This window comes from Misgurnus anguillicaudatus, chromosome 21 (assembly GCF_027580225.2).
Source record: "Misgurnus anguillicaudatus chromosome 21, ASM2758022v2, whole genome shotgun sequence".
Classification (NCBI taxonomy): domain Eukaryota; kingdom Metazoa; phylum Chordata; class Actinopteri; order Cypriniformes; family Cobitidae; genus Misgurnus; species Misgurnus anguillicaudatus.
In genome coordinates, this window is record NC_073357.2 from 7,077,933 (window position 1) to 7,102,530 (window position 24,598).

The following is a 24,598-nucleotide window of genomic DNA, read 5'->3' on the forward strand; positions in this document are numbered from 1 at the left end:
AAATATCCAAAGCAAATGCTGAATATACCCGCGCCATCTGCCTTCCTATTACTGTCCACCCATATTTCCGTTAAATGAAACCCACCTGCTTGCTCTCCCAAAACGTCTTCCCCTTTTAGACCTGTATGGTCTGCGTGCCCATCACACCTGTTCGGTTTACAGCTGGGACACGACTGGAATTTTTCTACCTTAATGCCTTATTGCATTGTCCTAAGATGCTAAAGTTTTGTTCGACTTATCTTCTGTCCATTTTTCTTCAAACCCCAGTTTCTGTTGTTGCAATGTACTGCTTTCTCTTCCCTCTTTTAGTGGAACGCTGGATAAAAGGGAGGTGGGCGGGGGGGCAGCGGGTGGTCCGAGTCGCAGTGACAGCTGCATAGGTGCAGGGACCAGCAGGTCCGGGAGGTGGCAAACTCTCCAGAGCCACCTGCATTCTGGAAGCTTGAGACCCAGCAAGTGAGTGATGCAGAGAGAGATCTCGTGTTTATGAGTTTTACTGCGGTTGTCCATAGCATGATGATTTTGTTAAAGGAAAAATTATTGTGTTTGTTTACTTAAAGGAGTTAGGTAAAACACAAGTGTATTCAATATCTTAATATTAAACATAAATACAATCTGTACCAACAATTAGCGCTGACAATTTATATACGTGTTATAGAGTTAAAATGTTAATAAATAAAAAAAAGAGATCAATTCTAATATGTAGCCATCTAAATACAGTATGTTCAGGGTCCAAAATGGGCAGTTTTTCATACCAAGTGATTTGAGAAAACGTACCTGACCTAGATTTTTATATTTGAATTATTTATCTTTGTATATTTTCTTCCATGCATATTTGTAATAAACATTGCTGGTCACACTCACTATTATTTACAAGCTATTAAGGTCTGTATTGCGAAGAAAATGTTTTTTCCTTATTGTTATATTTTGTGAACAATATGAAAATATATGTATTATAAGAATATAATAGAAAAAGCCAGCAAACAATAGTGGTCATTTCACTGGCATCTAGGTAACTATAGTCCTGATATAGTCCAGCTACGAGTAACCCACTTCTAGGAAAAAAAATGAATTTCAAATTCGAATTGCTTGTGCTACACAAATCAGTGAAGGTCTTAGTTGTATTATTACAATTCAATTGAAAAAATGTATGCCGGAAGTCATACAGACCATCTGGCTTTGCTTAATTTGCTGGCAATCCCATACAGCAAAAGAATATATTTTTAAATATAATATTAAATATATTTAAAAAAAAAAATGGCCAAAAATATACATTTGCTGACAATATGTATTTTACCAATATTTTTTTGGCCATTTTTTGTATATTTTTAAATATTTTTAAAATAAATCTATTTAAAAGCTTTTAGATTCACTTCGCACTGGAAGAAAAACTTTGTTTATGTTACAAACCTGTAAATATAAAAGGTTTGAAAATGTTAAAAGTGTATATTTAACTGTAAAAATATACCTTATAAACTTCTATATTTTGGCCAGGAATTTTTTTTTTTTTTTTTGCTATATGGCTTGCAAAATTAGAAATGCATTTGTTGCCCTGAAATGCGTTTTAAAATATATGTTATATGAAGGTAAAAACTAAATATATTGTCAAATTAAAAATATATATTTAATTAAGCTTTACTTTCTGCAAAATGTATTTAGCATATCCCATACAGCAAAATATTATATTTTAAAATATATTTTAATTTTAAATATATTTCAAAATATACAAAAAAATTGCCAAAAAATATATTTGGATTATATAATATATTTTGGAATATGTTTACAAAAAAAATTCACTATTTTTGGCCATTTTTTGTATATTTTGAAATATATTTTCAAAGTAAATAAATTTTAAGCATTAAAAAATAAAGCCCATATGTTTCAATCCAAAGAAATATATATTCATGTCATATTGGAAAAATCTTTGTTTATGTTACGAACCTGTAAACATAACAATTTTAAAAGGTTATAATTAAATATATTTTCAATTTCAAAAATATGTTTTATGAAGTTAACTTGTATTAAGCATATATTTAGGCAAGAAAAGATATTTGTGCCATATGGACTGTAAAATTAGAAATGTATTTGCTTTCCCTTGAAATACATTTTGAAATATATGTTGATACATGGAGGTTAAAACTAAATATACTTACAAATTCAAAAATATATTCAATTGAGCATTACTTTCTACAAAATGTATTTAGCATATATTTAAAATATAAATTTTTGGCCAGAGAAAAGTATTTTTTGCCATATGGGATTTTTAAAAATCTAATTGGCCAGAGAAATACATTTTTTTACCGTATGGGATGCCACATTTGGCACTGTTAATGTTGGACCCTGTGTGTCACTATACTGGAAGAATCCTAAATTTATACTGTGTGCTAAATATGCATTTGGTTATTCCACTTTATGGAAAGTAATGTTTTTAATTAGCTAGCAAATATGCCTGTGTGCCTACTAAATCAAAGCAATGTTTCTTGCTAGGTTTACATGCTAATTTGATGCGTAGCTGTTTTATTAATAAATTTATATTATCCAAAGTGGTTATCCCGAATTGATTCTGTACCTGATGGGTGCCTTAAGACCTGGATTAAGATGCATTAGACTGACAGTCATTACAGATGAGTGTGGGATGGGTTAAAGACTGTTTACATTAGCAGCTGTGTATGAGAGTTAATGAGTTTTTTCCATGCAAGAAAGCAGCCTGTTTGAGCGGCTCTTGACCGTTGAGCTTTGTCATTGGATGACATTTATCACATTAGGTTGTCAATCACGTGCAAGGATTTGAGAAATGTGAAGCATTGTCTGCTTTATAATTGCACTGAAACACACAAACACTTTTCAGTACTGATGCAAAGAAATATTTAAATAAAATTTTTAATTCATTTACTAAATCTGAAAAATTTTAACACAAATCAAGATTTAAAATGATCAACTTCAGCGCCATTTTTGTTCTTAATGCTGTCTGTGAGTAGGATGCAAATCATGTCGATGTTTAACTTTCATCCTATTCTCAAGATTTGCGTATGAATACCACGCAGTCATAGAAGTTGTGCAATACATATTCCAAATCATGCATTATACTGTATGTATTGGTTTCTCTTTTTTGTCAGTTTTTTACCATTGTTGCTTGAGTTTTGGGGTTAAAACAATTTTTTGTTACATAAAATGACATCCTACAGCAAACCCGCAGCTATTGTAGATGCCGCCAGTGTGTTCGACTTGTAAATGTGGCACAACGCAGACGTGCTGTTTCCGACCCCCTGCATCTGAATGAACATACGTTTTATCTGAGGTGACGTGATTGATTTGCGATATTCAAACATAAATGGGATTTTAGATCATGCATCTTGAATGTAAGTTTTTAATTCATATAAATTCATAAGAAAAATCTGATGCGAATATAACAAGATTCATTAAAAAATGTACTACTGCCTACGCGGCCCACCAGATGGCGCGCCGGGGACCGTTGGTGAATCATTGAGTGCGTTTACATGCACAGTCTTATGCCGATTATGCTTAATAAACTGCTAACACGTGGGGTCATGTAAACGTGTAAAACGGTTTTCTTTAATCGGGAAAAGCCCATAAACAGGGTAAGCAAAAAACTATCGGCACAGGTAGTTTTTTGCTCATTACCCCAATTTCGCATGGCATGTAAATACCTTAACCATCTTTTTCACGGTTTTGTCCATGTGCGCATGTCTCCGCGTGTGAAAGAAAAAGGTAAGCGCAACGTAACGCATGCAAGTCTCTGCTCTACTAAAGCAGTTGGCAGAGAAACTGCGAAAATAAAAGCTGATGTTATATTTATCGGTTCTGGAGATACGAAGGAGATAAAACAATATAGCTTAAAGCCCGGAATACACTGCACGATTTTTGTCCTCTTATAAGATCATTACCTTATCACACTATGCAACATGTATTGTTTAAACTCGGGTACGAGAGGCATGTAGACTGTACGATGATGACACGGAAGCTTCGGCGGCTGCGTCACACGTTGCGCAACGTCACCAGCATGCGCTCGTGGTAAACAAATAAGGGCGCGCAGGTCGTAGCAGCAAACACACTGTGCGGTGATCATGCCGAATTTCTGACACTGTCAGAAAACTATCGTAGGCTATCTTTGGACGCAAGACCGGGAAAATGGCCGTCTTTGAACCTCTCTCACTGTACGACATAGGACCACCGATGGAGAGCCACGATCACAGAAATCGCGACGATAGTTTCACGATGGCAATCTTTCGTCTGGGACAGCCAATAATCGTGCAGTGTATCCCGGGCTTAAGACAGATATGCCGTCAGCTTTTTGATCGACTATTACGTACTATAGGCGATGACGTCACTACCTGCGAGAAACCTGACAAATCTCCAAGTCCCATGTAAACGCAGTTGTCTGCATAGCCGGTTTATTGATTTGCATGTAAACGCATGAAAACTGTTTTTTATAATAAGAAGATTTTTTATAGTTTCTGTGCATGTAAACGTACTCATTGTATTAATTGACATCCTAAAGCAAATCCAAAGTAAAACCCCAAACTCAAGCAACAATGGTCCAAAAAACTGAAAAAAAAAGAGAAACTATAAAACGACACTAAAAGATGCGCCATATTAAGTGAACAGGAAGGACTGAAATTTGGCGGATGTGTTGCACGACTTTTCACACTGCGTGCTATTTGTGCGCACTTCGTGAGAATGGGTTGTTAATTTTATGTAAGATCATCGCAAGTATATAGTTAATCTTTCACAAAGCGTTATTGTGACATAAAGTGAGATTGTGATCAAATTGAGAACTGTTGCTATGGTAAAATGATCATTTCAGTCTCAAAGCGTTTAAAACAAATGAACTTATGACACCTGAAATGTAAAAGGGTTTTGTTTTAATTATCACTCATTAGTTATAATTCTTTAAACATTTATCTTCCATTAGCATTTTGTTACACCTTCTCCATTCCACAAGATTTATAAATTCTCTCTTTATGTTTGCGTTCGCTCCCATCTTCTGCCTATAATTGGTTTCTTTTTGGATATCCAAGAGTTGTAACCCTGCTTCTCATATCTTTCCATTTCCCCTACTACCTTTATTCTGCGTCGGTGTCAAACATTTATACAAACATCCTCCATCAAGGTTTTTATCACACGGCATCTTCAGGCTCTTTAATAACAAGCTGCTAGAGGTTTCTGCTAAAGCTCAAGGATTTGCTGGAGGACTTTGAGAATTGCCATCACCTCCCCTCGAGGAAGAGGCAGATGAAAATATCTTGTCAGTGTTTAAGAAGTTTAGGAGTCTTTCAGAGAAGGATTTTTTTACTACACAGGTCTATCCTGTATTCTTATTGAAAGACTCTAGTGTAGGCTGTAGTGTAAGCCAATTAGTTTCCAATTGTAGATTGAGACACTCCTTGAGACATACAAGAACCATGTCAATTTGCATGGCATATTCATTTTAGTAGTCCATGATGTTTTAGTCCATTACAGATTCAGCAGGACACGAGCTATAGCATCACATGGCTTCAGAACACAAGGAATATAGCATGTGAGTCATATGAACTAATTTATAGTGATTTGAGAATGCCCTCCAAACATAAAGACCCCAATAACAGCTTATTACGACGTACAATTACGTTTTACGGATAAGCATTTTTCAATGGTGTTTCCCTTATACGTCAGATTAGAGACACTTTTTTTGTAAAAATAGAAATGGTTTCATAAACATTTATGGTTTTAAAGATATTTTGGAGCATCTAATCCCACCCCTACGCTAAACCACTTTTCAATTATATAAATCAACATGCAAGTGAAAGTACAGTCAGTGGTAATTATTGACCAATAAACAGCAGTATAAAAGTATTACAAACACCTACAATGCAAAAATTTTAAGTTTAAACAATTTAAATTAACAAGTAATTTCAACTTTCTGATTATTAGGGGAACAAAACCCCTAGTGTCTACCCAATAAATGTCATCATTGCAAAATTATACCCCAATATGTAATTACGTACCCCTATATATTAAGTTCCAGTGCTACCGGTAGAGGCATTCATTTACTTAACGCATCCGTTGGTCGTATTTGGTGGAATGGACTAACGACCTAAACAATCGTATGGGTTGGAGGATAGGTTGTAGGGGAGTGTGGGGCAAAACCTAATGCTGCGTTTACACCAGCCACGGTAAAGGTGGCAAAAATTCGCTATTTGCGCTTAGTTGGCCGCTTGAACATTTGAGTTTACTCGCTTCATTCGCGCGTGAAATTCTAGTCATTCGATACATTTACGCGAAAATTCACGTCATGGGAGGGGCTTCTGCCACTCTGCTGAGACTCCACTTGCTTTCTGTAATCACGTCACTACTACAGCAAGGTCCTGATTGGTTAACGCGGCGCAGAAATCCACCGAAGTTCAGATTTTTCAACTTGCGCGTTTCCCGCAGCAACCCTCAATTCGCACAGAACGTGCCGCGCCTTCCCGGCGTTCCGCGGCATTCGCGCCGTGCATATCGCGCCATTCGCACCGCGCATACCGCGCCGCAGGATGCCTAATCGCATCTTTGCATTGACTTAACATGTAAATCACCCACGTTACCGCCTCTACCGTGGCTGGTGTAAACGCAGCATAACGCTTTTTGGTTTTGGCTTAATCATTCAAAAAATATTTGAGTTTGATTAATTATATTTTTACACAAGCAACAAGCACATCTCTGCTACAAATCAACATTTGAAGTTTGTTTCTAGTACTTACCATTCTTGGACAATTACACCAAACATGACAGAAGTGCAAACGTTACAACTTACCCCATAGGTGGGACAGGCAGGGGGTTAGTTGTAACACTTGCTAAAAATTAAGTTCTCAGGCAAATATTTTAATACTATTTTGTCTATATACTTGAAGTGGATATTGTTTATATATCTGTCTATAATAGACATCCACACTGTATTCATTCATCCAGCCCTTTTCTAACAATAGTTCAATTATTAATGGATACAAATGTCTAAATATGTGAGAAAAAGCAGCACAATTATGACAAAACATTTGTGACCCAGTCTGTAAAAAACATACTACAGTTTCAAAATCAAATTCTGAGATAATGAGCATCAAAGTCTGATTTTAGCCATTCATTTCATTATGAGTTCAATCTTTGTTGTGACCTTATTCAATCAATATTAAAGATATGAACAAAAATATATTTGACCCATGATTTTTGATAAGACAGGCACATTTATTTTGTTGGCAACCAACAATCATTCGTGTGTAGTCTATTTAAAACAACGGCAAGAATTATGTTAACGTTAGCGGTTTTGATATTGTAAGTGCTGAGGGGTTAGTTGTAACACAGCGTTACAATTAACCCCGCTGGGTCAAAATATTTTCAAGCCCACCAAAAAAGTTGCTAAGAGCTGCAGACATATTTCAAAATGATCAACAAAGACACTGATTAATATAACATAGCACTGGATTTGGTATCTTACACACCCAACTAAGAAACCAGAAAAACATATGACGAAAAAATTTACTTACACGCCACCAAAACACTAGTCCATCAATAACTCTCTGGAAAACATTATACATTTCCAATAATTTGCGGGAGATTGTCTTTTGGCAGCGTGAAAAAAATACCGGAAAACCAAAATGCTTAACCTTGTGCAACAATGTAAACAGTCCATGTTACAACTAACCTCGCGTTAGTTTTTGCCCCACGCACCCCTACTTTTTAGTCATGCTATAGCTTGAAATGAGAAACACCAAGAAATGTTTCAAAAAGTCATTTTTTTGTGTTCTAGAGGAACTAAAGTCATACAGGTTTGAATCTAAATCCAATAAAGAGAGAATTGTCTCCTTACAATGAAACTTGCAACTACATTGATCGTCTCAGATGTCCGCTCTTAGCATGAGAATATCCATTATAACTTTTCAATGTAAAACTCCTGCAGTTAGGGACTCTAAAAAGCACCAGTAATGTTACATGCTCACATTTTCTAAGTATTTAAAGTTCATCTGAGAAAAGTAACGGAATTGCCTGAAATCGTTTTTCTTGCCCAGTCTCTAACCAAGTGGTTAAGCTTTAAAGTAAAATTTCACAGCGTTCGTGTCTGTCGGAGGGCAGAGGCTTGTTGAATCCAACCCGAGAAACCTTTTCATTTTCCTCTAAAGAAAGCGAAACGGAACAGCTTCATTTGGAGAGTCGTGTTTTCGGTGTCTTTTATTCTTTGATGGTTTTTTATTCTTTGATCATTGTTCCATAACCCCCACACACTTCTTTATGTTCCCCGCTTATTTAATCCTACTTATAACACACTGAGAGCTAAAGCAGATATGAGAAAAGGACAATATGGTCTCTGTGTGAATGGAAGTTACATAATGACAGCTCAAGCTGCAAAGTTATTCGTGCAGGGTATATACGTATTTACATACATACATATACAGTATAGATGCATGCATATAACACACTGAAACAGATGGGAGAGTAATGTGATGTACATTAGATAGAAGCTCCTGGAACAACATTCCTATCAACCAATCCTATTTTACAGTTAAAGTTAAGCAACAAGCAGTTTCACATGCATCAAGGCTTTAATACACTTCTCAACAAAAGCATTGAGCCTTGAACAACAATCAATTAATCATATTTGATTTCAGGAGTAGGTTATAGCAAGCATTAAAGCTGTAAAGGTTTCATACGAAGGTTGATCCAGGAACACGTCCTATTTGGCTAAATCACGTCATGCCCCATGGCATGTAACACGCACCGAGTCTAACAATCATACAAGCATTCCATCATAACATTAAAAGACATTCAAATTGACCAGCTCATTACTTTAACTCATCTACATGAATCTTCACATCCACTAATGTACCGCCGACCGCTACCTTGGCAAGTGTATGCAAAGGGGAGCGATGGAGTTACTGCTGATTTCCATTCTTTTTATAAATAACCTCTCTGGGGACGCTTACCTTGAGTACCAGCACACCATTGAGGCCTGGATAGAGGTGTGTGGCACTTAACCCGGTGCTGTAAATCTATCAGCAGAGCATTAACATTGGCAGCCTAGCTGAACAGGACATTATAGTTATCAGACATGCAGAGGAAGCTGTTGGGAGGGGTAAAGAGGATAAAAATGTTAATTGAATTGAGATATTGAAGACGGAGAAGGGGTGAAGGGAGATCGGGAGTTGATGGTAAACGTAGAGCAATTGGAGGTTTTTAAGCAGGGGAAGTTGAAAGTCAGACCATGCCACGAGAGATACAAGAGACTCCCCTTTTTAATCGAAATAGTGCTGGTGCTTGGTAACAGATCAACCTCTGTTTTCCACGGACTTGACGTAACCTACTATGAAACTTCATAACCTGACCACAGATGGGGCCACTGTGTGGCCTTAAGTATGCAGTAGGCAACTAAACTTGCATTGCATCAGCCATTGTCCTAGTTTTGCACCTACTTTTGTTAGGCTAGCCCAATTGAGTTTTGGAAACTTGATCCGATGATACTCTGGCACCAGCACTGTGTCGACAGAAAAAGGGCTTTAAAAGAGCATTGCATATTTTGTTAAAGCTGCTTTCTAACTTTGCCTTTCTTCTCTTCCCTCATTTCTTCATCGTGCTTCTCTGTCCCCCTTAATTGACGTCTCAATATGTCTGCTCTGTTACCTTCTCTACTCTCACCCCTGTTGTCCCGATCCTCTTCTTCATTCTGTTGTCTTTTCATGTCTGGTTTCCTCTTCCTGTTACATTTATCCTGTTCTCTTCCCTTTACCCTGTGATTTCCTCCCTTTCTGCATTGTTCTTGTCCGTGTGTCGCCCCACAACTTGGCCCCTTCGCATGATGCGGTGCCAGTTTTGGGGACCCCTCCCTGTCTACCACCTCCACCCTGGAGCACATCCCGTCCTCAGCAGCTCGCCCCAGGCCCCTGGTCAGGCAGCAAAGCCTCCAGCAGCCCCTAACCCACCAGCCCCCGCCGGGCCCCAACGACCCCCCGGTCACCTCCCAGAGTCTGGGTCAACTGCACACTGGCCCTGGGGGTGGGGGCCCCCGGGGGGGCCCGCGGGGGGTGCGTGGTAGCCCGGCTGGGGCAGGGGCGTCCCGCTACAGGTCGGCCGGAGGAGCGCGATCGCGTTCCAATCCCGGAAGCTGGGACCACGTGATGGGACAGATTCGAACCAGAGGCATGGACGTCAAGTCATTCCTGTGAGTCTAAAATTCTAATTTATACTAATCATACATCTAATTATTCCATATCATTGAAAAACTATAAAAGCAGAGAGGGACAAAATGCACTAGTCTACCGTAACGTGTTTTCGTTTAGAACACGTGAACCAGCTGAAACGGACAAGGAGATCAGTGAGTAGGGTGGCCATTTGTGCCAGTTCCGCCGGACACGCTCCGAACATGTTTTCGGGTGCGTTCTCCGGAAGTCGCGTTGGTGACCGCATACGTCATCAAGGTTTAATATTTCAGGTTCAATTTCAGAAAAGCAACCGTTACATTTCAAGGTAAGAATGAAGCTAAATTGATTGTTTGTCTTAAAAGAAATAAATCTTAATTTTCTAATGTATTTTAACTGAAATGTAAGAATCTCGATGACGTATGGGGTCGAGCAACGCGACTTCGGGAGAACGCACCCGAAAACATGTTTGGGACGTGTCCGGCAGAACTGGCACGAATGGCCACCCTATCAGTGAGCACTCTACATAACAGCTACGTAGTTGCAACACGCATTTAAAAAGCGAGGCGCTAGAGAGCACTGTTTGTTTGAATGCAAAATACGATTTCACCACTAGATGGGGGTAAATCCTACATACGTTAATGTAATGAAAATCCTTTAATGTGCATTTTATGACCTGTGTTCCGCTATACAGTACCAGTCGCTTGGTGCTTCCACAACATCTCCATTTCTAATTTTACTGGGATTGCTGAACATAATTGTTGTTTTCGCCCCCAAGCAAAAACTTAAAATGTGTCTAGGATGCCCATGTATAAATAAATAATTAGATTTAACAAAATATTGACCCTGCTGAAAAGACAAGCATGAATTTTCCATTGTTTATGGTGGTTATTGCTGGTCTAGCTTATGCTCACCCGTGTTTTTGTACCATGCCTGGCTGGCGCTGTCAGCCACCTGCTTGCTCAGTGTCATTTCTTACGCTCGGTCACGCTCAATTCATGACTTCCCTGATGCCTGCCTGAGCTCTTTGTTTCTCATCGCGCAGTGTCGCTTACTCACGGCCGATCGAGTCCGGCGTCTCTCTGCGCCCTTCTGGGTCTCTCTGCTTGCCCATCTGTTTGGTTAGCGCGTCTTCACGGCTTTGCACCTGTCACCTGAGCACCGCAGGGAGTGGATTACTCAAGTGTATGTCTTTATCTGTTCGATATAGATTAAGTGAACCCAGATTTCAGTCGGTGGCGTATAGGAGGGAGTTTCTTTACATAATCGATGAGTGTTTACACATGTCTTAGTTGAGTAGCTGTTCTCAAACACAGAGACCTACTTTTTCTTCATTGGTTTGGGAATGTGTTGCAGTGTTTCTCTTTATTATGTATTGCAGGATCTTGCTTTATATCAGGGGTTCTCAAACTGGAGGCGGGCAAGATGGAGGTGGGGGGGCATGTTGAAATCTGGGTTAACGTCTTTTAAATTTAATGATGAGATTTGGATCATTAACATTTGATTTCACTCATTGATTTCAATCTTTGTCATGACCTTAATTAATATTAAAGATATCAAGGTTATATTTTCACAGAATGTTCTTTACATTATATAGGATGATTTAATGTTGAAGATATTACACACTGGGTCACAAATATGCAAAGACAATAAATTCAGAACTTTTAATTTTCATCTGTTAACAATTAAAGCTAAATCTAATAGCATATATATTTTACGAAATCTACTGAATGATATCAGTACTCTCTTCTACAGAGAAATGAGGAAGCAATGAAAGAAGGGGGAAGGAAGATGCTTTTGCATTAGCGTGCGCCATTTGCACTTTAATTCTGGTCCGGTTTATGATGAGACTGGTGACGTTTGTGCACCTGCGCGCCTACACACATGCCCGTTTGAGTGTGTTTTTGTACCAAGGTCATTTAACAGTATACAGTCCCTATAGATGACATTAGATCAGTGTGTGAGTGTGTGTGGTCAAGGGTTTAGTGTCAGTATATGTTCTCAGCTGGCAGATCAACTCCACACGGCATTGATCTCCTGTCCTCGGGATCATTACAACCATGATGAATTGTCATGGAGGAGAGAGAGAGCGAGAGAGAGAGAGAGAGACACACAGACAGCATCTAATAGTGTTTCATAGTCTAGAATTTAAAGAAGAGAGGTGTGTTGTCAGAGGAAACATTTTCATGTTATTTTAAGATTTTCCACATCGAGAAGACAGTGGCGAAATGGCAGAAAATGATAGGTAGACAAGGCAATATTTGATATTGGGTCGAGTTGCATTAGTTGCAGTGTTTCAGAACTTTTGCACTACTCACTACTGTCCCTTTATTTATATGATGTTTTATTAACAAAGTTAGAGAGGAGCACGTTAAAATAATCTGCCAATCGATCTAGTAATTACGACCAGCTGTCAAAAATCAGCAATCAGGCGTCCACCTGATCGGCATCAGTGGAAGCATATATAAACATGCAGCCAACTCACCTACGTTCTTTGATAGTTCTTAGCATCCCTCCACCACCCCGTCTCCTCACACTTACTTGGTTACTTCCTAACCTGAATACAGGGGGGTGTTCTGGGTTCGGGCCTAATACAGACCCTGGAGCCCTCTCTTTGTGGGGGAGTGCTCTGGGCTCGGGCCAAATACCGAGCTCAGAGCCCTCTCCTCGGACAGCACGCCAAATACGCATATCATTAATTCTATCTGACTTATTTGTAAGTGTTAACTCTTTAAACTGCCAATGAAAAGGTGAATTGCTTTAATTGCCTTCCAGATTTTTCTATTTTTTTTTCAAGGTTTATGCTTAAATTTTATTTAAATGTGTAGCGAAGGATTTTCTCGAATTTTAGAAAAGAACCGCCTTCTCCACTTTTTAAAAAAAATGCAATTGCGCAACACTCCTGATTGACAACTAGGAGGACCAATAGTCTTGATGATCCACCTGGAAAAAGAAAATCCTCTGCAATACCTTTAACATTTATGCATTTTACAGACACTTTTCTCCAAAGTATGTATGTTCCCTTGGGATCAAACCCATAGCTGAACTGCAAAAACAGTAATAGTGTGTTCACACCAGACGCGAATGAAGCGTTAAGCGCGAGTGATTTACATGTTAAGTCAATGCAAAGACGCGATTGCAAATCCGAACGTTGGCAGATATTCGTACCGCGTTAAGCAATCAGGAGCTTACTCTAGTAGTGACGTGATTACGACATAGTGAGGTAAGGCAGAAATACAAAACAACAATGGCGGACAAAATCAAAATTGTCACCGTATGTGGACACCTGGAGCTATACGACACATCTTCGTACTTTTATAGACCGTTTCATCGGGCGCTGACGCGATATACGTCTGGATGCGAACTTTACTTCCAGTTTCGTTTTTTTAATGACTAGTTGCTAAACGGATCTCTTGAACAAATGCCTCGTCGAAAATAACAAATGTTTTGGTTTCCTAGGTAATCTATGTGTTGTTTTATTTGCTTGTTATATAAATAAACTACGTTTAAAGAACTTTGTTGTTATTTACTCTTAGTGGAGTTTACCGGAAGTTACGTGCGGACCATGGGAGCCGCTTGTTTATGTTGTTACTGCTGAAACCGTCTATAGAAAAAGGAATAAAAAGGATCTTGGTTGGTAGAATTTGAGTGTGGAGGTCTAACAATCTGGTAAGTTGTAAAAAAAACGCTTTTTACTCAGTTGAGCTATATATATAGACTACAAGCTAGCCAAAGCCGGCAAATTGAACGTATTCGTGCTGAATACAAATTTTACACTAATGAAACGAGTTAACTCAAAATGTTCAAGCCCAACTATGCATGAATATCGTGATTTATTCGTTTCATTCGCGTCTGGTGTGAACGCACAATATGGGTAAGTTTACACGATAATGATGTAGTAAAAATTAAAACGTTTCTTCTTTGTGTTTTTGGAAATTTTCACATACACACGACAATGCTTGTCAAAAAGATCCACGTTTACACGGATCCTAAAAAACGCACTAATATTATGCGTGCCAGGCCAGTAGATGGCGATGCTACTTTGTAAAAAAACTATGCACATTTGCACATACACATCCAGTAGGGGTGTAACTCTACACGTATTCGCATTTTACCATTTCGGTACAGGACTTCCGGTGCACATGTGTATCGAACAATTGTAATCTTTAATAGGATAACAGTAGGCTTGTTATACTTGCGCAACATACTTTAAATCTGAGTTCCCACATGGACATATTAAATGGCAGCAAGTTTGATTAATATAGCTGCTAAAGGCAAACAGGTTTCTCCACTCTGCAGCACTACTTTTCTAATGTTTTTCAATGTAAACACCCACTAGACAGATGTGTTTGACGCATACGCCTTGCGTCTTTTGCAGCATCTTGCGATTGAGCGAAACGTTTTTAAATGTGCAGTGTGTAATTTTTAGAAGGGTCTCTTGACAGAAATGCAAAAATAATATACAAATCTATATCATTAGTGGTGTATAAAGACCTTTTTATAATGGACTATTTTGTTTTTATTACCTTAGATTGAAACTTTTTTATCTACATACACAGAGGGTCCCTTACGTGGAAGTTGCCATTTTGTGCTGCCATGTTTCTACAGAAGCCCTTAACGGACAAAGTTTTTTAGTAAGTGACATGTTTTTCGTAGCGGCTACCGTAGCTTCTCTAGGCGTTTTAAAAGTGAGGGGTGAGCAGTGTACTGAGCCGTTGGTTGCAATTTGCCACCTCACCACTAGTTGCCGCTAAAATTTACACACTGCACCTTTGAGATGCCGTGTCAGGTTAAAAGAATATCAATACACGCAGCATAGCTCATCAATGTCAGGTCAGTGGACCAATCAGGAAACCCTGGAGGCGGGACAACTGTGTCAAGTTTACAGTAACAAGTTGGCATGGCAATTTCTGTTATTCTTTCATTATTGTTCTTTTTTATTTTATTTAAACCAAGCAGGTTTGGTTTGGTTTTTAAATTGTGTTTAAAATATGTTTGTAATATATGTAAAAGTAATAAAGCAAAGTAGTTTTATGATTTGCATTTTTTGTTTTCTCTATACCAAAATTGTACCAAACCGTGATTTTTGTGTACCGTTACACCTCTAACATACAGAGCATTTATTGCTACAAGGTTTACTACTATAAGTAAACCTGGACTACAAAATGCACAGATTTTGTAAACTATGTTGGAGAAGCATTAATAAACTCAGTATCTTTAGCGGCACAAACACGGTCCTGTAGGGCACCATTGTTGTTATGCTTATACTCGTGCGTGCTTATAGACTTAATTGACACATGCGCATAACGTCACCGTTATGACAGATTTGCGTGTCCAAAAGTGATGTCCAACTTTGAACAATCGACATCTTTGCTCTTTATTCGAGCATTTTATTAAAGACACATTGTTGAAATGTTGTACGCATATAGCATTGGTGTATAAATTGGAGTACAGTATAAAGTGAAGCTCAGAAGATTTATTTATTGTCAAAAAGTTGAGTGTTTTCTTCCTTTTTTCCATACACCTCATATTTGTATGCTTTCATTTAGGGTGACATTAAAAGCAAATATTGTACAAATTTCTTTTGGCCACTTTATTTGTACATTTCTTTATTTTTGATATGTGGGTTTGATGGGATGGTGAAGGATAGTAAGGAGTAATTGTGTGTGGTGTGTAGATATTTTTTTATTAAATAGCTATTTGTCTATGAGCAGTTTCAATTTGAATCTTTAGTTTCTAGAATGGTTAATGCAATAATAATCTTTGCCTCAACAGGATCACCTAAACTGTAAGCAACTCCAGCTTTATTTCGCAGATACTCTGATTGTCTGACAGGCAATTAAAGTCCTGTCTACACAAGGGATTGCAGTCATTTGTGTTGGAGTTCTGCTCGACTGCTTTCACAGGCTGGTTGCTGGACAATATCACTGCCTAAAAACGTATTATTGATAAACCGATTAAGCTAGTATAGGAGATAATATATTACAGGAACCAGTGTTAAATGCGAGCGAGAATAATTGCATTATATTATTAATATTGTGAAAGTAAAGGAATTTTATTTAAACAAAGTCATTTATAACAAACTTTAATAAGATATTTCATTAAATACTACAAATATTTGACAAAATCTTGAAAAGCTATAGTAAAACATTTGCAAAATAAAATGTAAAATATTTATTAAAAAAGACATAAACATACAGAAATTCACAGAGAAGCCACAATTTAAAGTCTTTAGTTTTATTTATATTTGTTGTGTTTTATATGCTTTAAAGGGATCATAGGTAGCGTGAAAGTTTATATAGTTTTTAGACAAATATAAACTTACGTAAATTAGTGCTTAAAACAAGTAAAAATAATCTGCCAATGGAAAAAGAAAAATTTTCTTGAAATAAGTTTACTTTTTTCATAAACGCTTTATTCAAGAAATTTTTGCTTATTCCAATGGCAGATTTTTTTTGCTTGTTTTAAGCACAAATTTGCTTATATTTTATCAAATCACATAAATTTGATATTTTCACTCTAAAAACTAGACTTATTTTCTTAGGTCATTTTGCTCATCATGAAAATAAATTTTAATTAAAGAATTGTTAGATAGTATTTTGTCTTGTTTTCATTAACAAATAAGTAAGAAAGTCATTTTTTCACTGCAAGAAAAAACATTCTTAATAATTTTGTCTTGATTTCAGTAAAAATATCTAAAAATTCTTAAATTAATATTCTTTTTCTTGATGAGCAAAACGACCCAAGAAAATAAGTCTAGTTTTTAGAGCAAAAATATCAAATTTATGTGATTTTGTGCATAAAACAAGAAAAAAAAGTCTGCCAATGGAATAAGCAAATTTTTCTTGAATTAGTGTTTAGGAAAAATTTTCAAGATTTTTTGCTTACCCCATTGGCAGATTTTTTTTGCTTGTTTTATGCACAAAATCACTTAAATTTGATATTTTTGGTCTAAAAATTAGAATAATCTTTTAATTTAAGAATTTTTACATATTTTTACTGAAAACAAGACAAAAATACTTAATATTTTCTTGAAAATCATTTTTTGCAGTGGAAATAATGCATTATTTCTGGAATCTGACAAAAAATCTGAAAATGGGGTAAGCAAATTTTTCTTGAATTTAGTGTTTAAGATTTTTTTTGTTTACCCCATTGGCAGATTTATTTATTTATTTATGCTTGTTTTATGCACAAAATCACTTAAATTTGATATTTTTGCTCTAAAAACTAGACTTATTTTCTTGGGTCATTTTTCTCATCAAGAAATTAATTTAAGAATTTTAAGATATTTTTACTAAAAACAAGACTAAATTACAAATATTTTTATTTCTTGAAAATCATTTTATGCAATGTACACCTGTTTGAAGTTGACAAAAATCAGCAAAGTCAATTTTGAGAAAAATTTTTAGACATTTTTTCTGGAATTTACTTAATACAAGAAAAATTCTACAAAAAATGTCTTATTGCATTGGCAGATTTTCGAAAAAAAGGAAAGGGTTTGGGGGAAGTCATGAAGACAGCAGGAACATGGTCTGTACAAACTCACTTTCCATCATCTTCACTTTGTGCTACACCATGACTGCTTCCATCATCTCCTGATTGGATATTGTTTCGTTTCACGTGATAGTCTCAAGAGCGTGTGCTTGTTTGTCTTCGGGGTTCCCCCAAACACCAGGATTTCTGATTGTAAAGCTTTAAGAAGCAGTAGCCAGCAATGAGATTTAACAGAGATGTTAAAGAGATCTCAGTTGTGATTTTTCTTTTCTATATGGGCTGGCATGAATCCATCAGACTGTAAAATGAGGCAGAGACAGAAAAAAAAGCCAGTTGAAATTCAGGAGAGCAGTAAGAGTCTCAGGAAAGTATGAGTCACATTTCACAGAGGCATATGGAACACTGAAGACTTTTACCACAGGATTGTTTGTTTGTGTGTGCGTGTGTGTGTGTGTGTGTGTGAGGGTAAAACTGTGTGACGACGCTCAGGCTCCAGCAGTCCATCCAACATATGCTCTTTTTTCAGTCTCTTTGAACATTTGTCAGCTTCTTCACAGCATTTGTTTTGGCTTGACAAAGCCAGAATAATGTTATTGGACTTTCAAAATCCCCAAGACCATTCATCCATTCTCTATACTGCTTATCCTATGTAGGGTCGCAGGAAGTGTTGGAGCCTATCAATCCAAGAGCAAAGTTTCTATATTCGACTAGAGCAAGATTCAAACTTTCAGCCAGTTCTGCCTCACAATGTCATGCGTTTACTAACTGACTAACAGTTTTCCTTTCAAATATTGCACATTTGTAGACTTCCAATCGACTCTTTTGCTTGTAATTCCTCCTGTAAGATCTGTCTTTATCTCTATCTATCTGTCTTCTGTCTGGCTGTCTGTTTTTTAATCAATCGATCTGTCACTGTCTGCTATAACCTTCAAAAGGCTCTTTTATAGTTTATAATAACCTCTTTCACTGGTTTTGCTTTGTTCTGATGTTTAATTTAGCCTACATGTTTTGTGACAGAGAGGGCAAGATGGTCGTTCTGTCTCTAGCAATCGGATTGGCTGAGCAAGATGATTTTGCCAACCTTCCAGACCTACAGGAGGCGCCAGCGGACATAGAAGCATCTCAAACTGACAAAAGGTAATCATATCTTTTAAACAGTCTCAATATCTATTATCAATGTTATTGGCTAACATTGAACTTGAAAATGATTGGCCTGATTATAAATCTTAATGTATCACCTGTAAGTTTTGAATATGCAGTCCGCTGAGCACTATATATAAATTGACTACCATATACAGTCTGCTGATTAATATATATAGTATGCTGAGCACTATAAACGAATTGTCTCCCATATACAATCTGCTGAGCACTATATACAGTATGCTGAGCACTATAAACAGTATGCTGAGCACTATAAACAAATTGAGTACCATATGTACAGTCTGCTGAGTGCTGAGCACTATATATAAATTGAGTACTATATACACTATATACACTGAGCACTATATATACTTATTAATTTAAGTCTTCTGAGCACTATATATACAGTTTGCTGAGCACTATATATTCTTAGTACTATAAGTCTTCTGAGCACTATATATGCAGTCTGCTGAAAAAACGATTCGTTGGCTGAACAACCATAACTTATGAAAGTAATTGGATTAAACACAAAAAACTTAGTATTTATAACTTTTCAACCTCTACTTACCATATTTAGTATGTGTAACACAAAAATTTAAGTTACCAGGTAAACTTAAATGTATCCAAAAATAAAATGAAAAAACATAAGTAATGCTAACTACTATAACAATTGCATCAAAATTAAGTAAATCTAGCATAACATTTTAAGTAACTATAGAGCCACGTGAATTCCCATGATGCCTTTCCAGCCAAAAATTATGACATCTGTCATAGCCATTTTGTGAAGCACATGGCCTGTAAAAAATCCAACTTCAAAATGTTCTTTTAACAAAAAACAAAGTTTTTCTTGTTGAAGGGCATCAGTTCATTAATTTGTGTTCACTGAATGAAATAAGCATAATCATCCTGCTAACAAATATCATTTGTTGACTGGAGTTTTAAGTTTTTGTCCAATTTGTTTACCCAACTTGCCAAATTGAGTAATCTGAACAAGCAATTTAAAAAAAAACAATGGTCTGAATAGTTCCCAGCATGCATTGCGACATGTTCACTTCTTTGGTTAATATTTACCAAAAAAGATGACTGTTTTAATGTTTGCTGGGTTTATTTATGTTGATATGTTGTTAATGTTAGTTATATTTAGAGTTATTTTGAAAAAATTATGTTTGTTCATTGTTACCATGATTGAGAAGTGTGTGCTCAGTGTAGAGGGCAACACAGTGGGTTAGCGCGCATCATTGTTTCCTCACAGCAAAAAGGTCTCTGATTCAAGCAAGAACTAAGTCAGACAAAGACTTTGTTCAGGAGACCTTTCTGTGTACACTCCCACAGTCCAAAACATGCAGATTAGCTGAATTGGGTATTCTAAATTGCTCCAACTTCACTCTAAAATATTTGTTGGATTTACTTAAAAAGTGTTATGCAAAAATGGTGCATATATATTTTAAGTAATCCCAACTTGGAATAATTTTACTTAAAATAAACAAGAAAATATGTGTTATATAAACTTAAATATTTGAATTCATCATCATTCTTTAATTAAAAATTTAAGTAAATAAAACACAGGTTTTCTTGTAAATTTTAAGTAAAACTATCAAAGTTGGGAATACTTAAAAAGTGTGATGCAAAAATGGTGCATATATATTTTAAGTAAATCCAACACATCATTTTTTAGAGTGTATACAGTATGCTAAGCACTATATATAATAAGTACTATAAATCTGCTGAGCACTATGTATATACAGTATGCTGAGCACTATATATAAATTGAGTACTGTATACTGAGCACTATTTATTAAGTCTGTTGAGCACTATAAACATATTGGGCCCTATTTTAACGATCTAAGCACATTGTCTAAAGCGCACAGCTCAACGTCTAAATGACGTCTTTAATGACGGGAGAAATGGTTTGTGCGACAAGCGCATGGTCGAAAAGAGTTGGTCCTATTTTTTTAATGATTAATGGGAGTATTTTGGGCGTAACATGCAATAAACCAATGAGAGTCTCAGCTCTCATCCCCTTTAAAAGCCAGTTGCGCTGCCGCTATGTCTAATCCCTATTTAGATGACGGACTTTGTAAACTGTAAAGCTAAGCGGAGGAAGAAGATCCCCAGTTTAAGATTAATGTTAAATAATTGTGTTGTTTTTCACTTGTATTGAAATTGTTATTTTTTCATTAAAACCTTTAAAACCTGTTTCTTTTAGCCATGGAAGTAAAAAGCAGGCTTATAATTGCTTTAAATGTATGGCTATCCAATATCATCAAAAAAATAATTTACAAGTATGTAAGAAAAGGTTTGTACTCTAAAAATACTTTATTTGTAACAAACAGGAGATAAAGAATTTACAAACGGCTCTCCGCAAGGTTCAGCACTTGGACAGTATCGTTTTTTTTAAGCATTACTTAAAAATGTAGCTCTTTGTGCCTTCTAACGTCTCATAATTAGTCCTCATTTATGTCCAAGAGACTCAATAATAATCTTTTACATTCAATCCTTTAATCTTTCATATTTAAAAGGGTTTTTGTGCTGCTGCGCATTCATGTATGTGATAAGCAAATCCGCGTTGTTGTCCCGTTTAGGCGCATATTACTAATGCGCTCTTTAAATAACACAAAAACATATACTTTAGACTTTAGACCAGGTTTTTGTTGGTCAATGGCGTAGTCTATTTTAGTTGCCTCAAAATAGCAACACGCCAACAATGCACTTGAACACACCTTGTTTTCAGAGCAGAACGCCCATGGGCGCAAAAGGGGGCGGAAATGCATTTGCTATTTAAACAACGCGGCGCTAAACGTGAAAATTAAAATTGCGCAGGGTGGAAACTAGCAAAAGACACTTGCGTTGCGCATTGCGCTGCATTGTGCCAGGTGTAAGATAGAGCCCATTGAGTACCACATACAGTACAGTCTGCTGAGCACTATATATAGTATGCTGAGCACTATAAAAAAATTGAGTACCATATAAAGTCTGCTGAGTGCTGAGCACTATATATAAATTGAGTACTATATACAGTCTGCTGAGCACCTATATACTTAGTAGGGATGGGCACTCGAATGTGGCATCGATAATTGATCACGAAAACGATGATCATGTGGGTTTATTTATTTATTTGTGGTTATGGCGGCATTTGGAGGTCTGGTTAGCATTACAAGCGGCTGTGGTAGTAAAGACTGGGTGCGCGTGTGCAATATTTAAAAACAAAAGATAAAGTCAGCATACCCACGCCTCAGCAACCCACCGCTGCGCGCAATGCTGTGGAGCTGAACACACCTCACATCACTGAGGCACTAAGGTTTAAGGATGCTGTGATTTGGGGATTCACTTTGGTAGGACAAAAATACAGTCAGTCAGATGTACAATTGTACAGGGCTGTCACAAGTTTCCTTATATCATCTAATTTTTAAACACCAAATGTCAAGAAAGCGCATCAGTTTGTCTTTATTAACCCTTTAGTTTCACTTCATCAAGCAGCTTTTCCTGTTAGAGGTTTCTGTTAAAAACATTTAATTAATTCATAATCTAGTATGTGTTCATTTGTCTGTCATAGTTTCTTCAAAATTAAGTTTTATTTGAGTGTTTTTTATAAAAATATTTTCATTTTCACCATGACGTATATGCCCCACCCATTTGATTGCCCCCCACCCCCGTATATCTAGTACTCATTTTTCAAACCTATGGATTAATCGAAATGAAAAAATGACATAAGTGCACATCCCTAATACTTAGTACCATAAGTCTACTGAGCACTATATATATATACAGTATTCTGAGCGCTGAGCACTATATATAAATTGAGTACTATATACAGTCTGCTGAGCACTATATATAAATTGAGAACTACATACAGTCTGCTGAGCACTATATGTACAGTTTACAAATTGAGTACCATATACAGTCTGCTGATCACTATATATAAAGTCTGCTGAGCACTATAAACAAATTAATTGAGTACCATATACAGTACAATCTGTTGAGCAATATACACAGTCTGCTGAGCACTATATATACAGTATGCTAAGCACTATAAAGAAATTATAATTAGATATTTTTAAGTCTGCTGAGCACTACATATACAGTCTGCTGAGCACTTTATATACAGTATGCTTAGCACTATATATATATACAGTATGCTGAGTGCTGAGCACTATATATAAATTGAGTACTGTATACAGACTGCTGAGCACTATGTATACAGTATACAAATTGAGGACCATATACAGTACAGTATGCTGAGCACTATAAACAAATTGAGTACCATATACAGTCTGCTGAGTACTGAGCACTATATGTAAATTGAGTACTATACAGTATGCTAAGCACTAAATATATACAGTATGCTGAGTGCTGAGCACTATATAAATTGAATATTATATACAGTCTACTGAGCACTATATATACAGTATACAAATTGAGTACCATATACAGTCTGTTGATCTCTCTCTCTATATATATATAACGTCTGCTGAACTTTTACAAAGTGCACTTTTTAGGTGGCAAACCTCCACTAAAAAAATAAGAATGACCTGCTATCACTTTGCAATGGTCACACTAGGTGAACGATATCAGTGATAACAGTAATTCATGTTCTCATAGTAGCATAAGCTTTTATCCCAATACTTATGTGATCATTTGTGTGTCACAGATTAAACTCATAAGCAGTGTGCTTAAATAAGAAATATGTGTACTTGAGCCGCACTTATCCACTTCGCCTCTTTATTAGTGGCAGTTATGACTCCTGTTCTTAAATATGTGGCAGTACACTGTTGGTGCCAACATTTACCATGTGCAATGATACGGTAAGTATACTAAGCAGACATTTATGTTTAAACTATAACGTATTGGTATACTCCGACTCCAACAGTTTGCTAATTGTCTTGCCCATACAGAGATTTACCGTAAGTGCTGGCATCCGTCCACAGCACTTGAATATGACCTTTCCACGGTTAGTCATTCACAAGTTCTGAAGCACAGCGTTTCTCTCCCAATCAAGCACACAAACTCATCACAAAATCAATGGTTGTTGTCCTTGCTGTGTAGCCTTGTAGGCTATCAATCACTGTGTCAATAAGTTTGCAAACCTCTCTCTTGTAGATCGCTTGAACGTTTGATCGTAACGGTCAACATATTTAGCATTAGTATGCCACATACCTTATGAATTACGAATATAGCATTATAACAATGAAACGATTCACACTATTGCATGCTAATGTTCCTGTTTCTTATGTTTGTGCCTCATTTGGTCTGTTTTATTCTTTTTTTTTTCACTTTTAACACATATTCCACTTGTTAATCTCTTTCTCATTCTCTGATCTGTGTATAAAAGAGGTGACATAGATCGCAGTGAGTGTGCTCATTAAAAGAGAGTGTAGTGCTTACTAAAAATACGCTCTTTTACGTCTGGCTGACACACTGCTTGAAAAATACGTCTTGACTCTTTAAACACACATCAACCCACACAAATACTCACACCACTTTATAATCAAACACACACACAGTTCAGCAGAGACTCAGCATAAACACTGCAAAAAATGACTTTCTTACTTAGTATTTTTGTCTTGTTTTCAGTAAAAAAACATCAAAAAATTCTTAAATTAAGATGAAATTTCTTGATGAGCAAAATGACCCAAGAAAATAAGTCTAGTTTGTACACCAAAAATATCAAATTTAAGTGATTTTCTGCATAAAACAAGCAAAAAATCTGCCAATGGGGTACATTTTTCTTAAACACTAAATTCAAGAAAAAATCAAGAAAAATTAGCTTACCCCATTGGCAGATTTTTTGCTTGTTTTATACACAA

At 36.6% G+C, this 24,598-nt stretch overlaps 1 protein-coding gene across 3 annotated transcripts in view; it reads left to right on the top strand.

Annotated features, from left to right (window-relative positions):
- Nucleotides 1-24,598, top strand: part of syt7b (synaptotagmin VIIb) — a 211,705-nt gene that overhangs the window by 127,353 nt on the left and 59,754 nt on the right. The window contains exons 5-7 of one of the 3 annotated variants that reach the window (XM_055182584.2): nucleotides 310-456; nucleotides 9,833-10,183; nucleotides 18,672-18,791. In XM_055182584.2, the coding sequence (XP_055038559.1) occupies nucleotides 310-456; nucleotides 9,833-10,183; nucleotides 18,672-18,791 (618 nt within the window). The remainder of the gene's footprint in view (nucleotides 1-309; nucleotides 457-9,832; nucleotides 10,184-18,671; nucleotides 18,792-24,598) is intronic. The other 2 variants (XM_055182736.2, XM_055182824.2) reach the window with 2 other exon arrangements.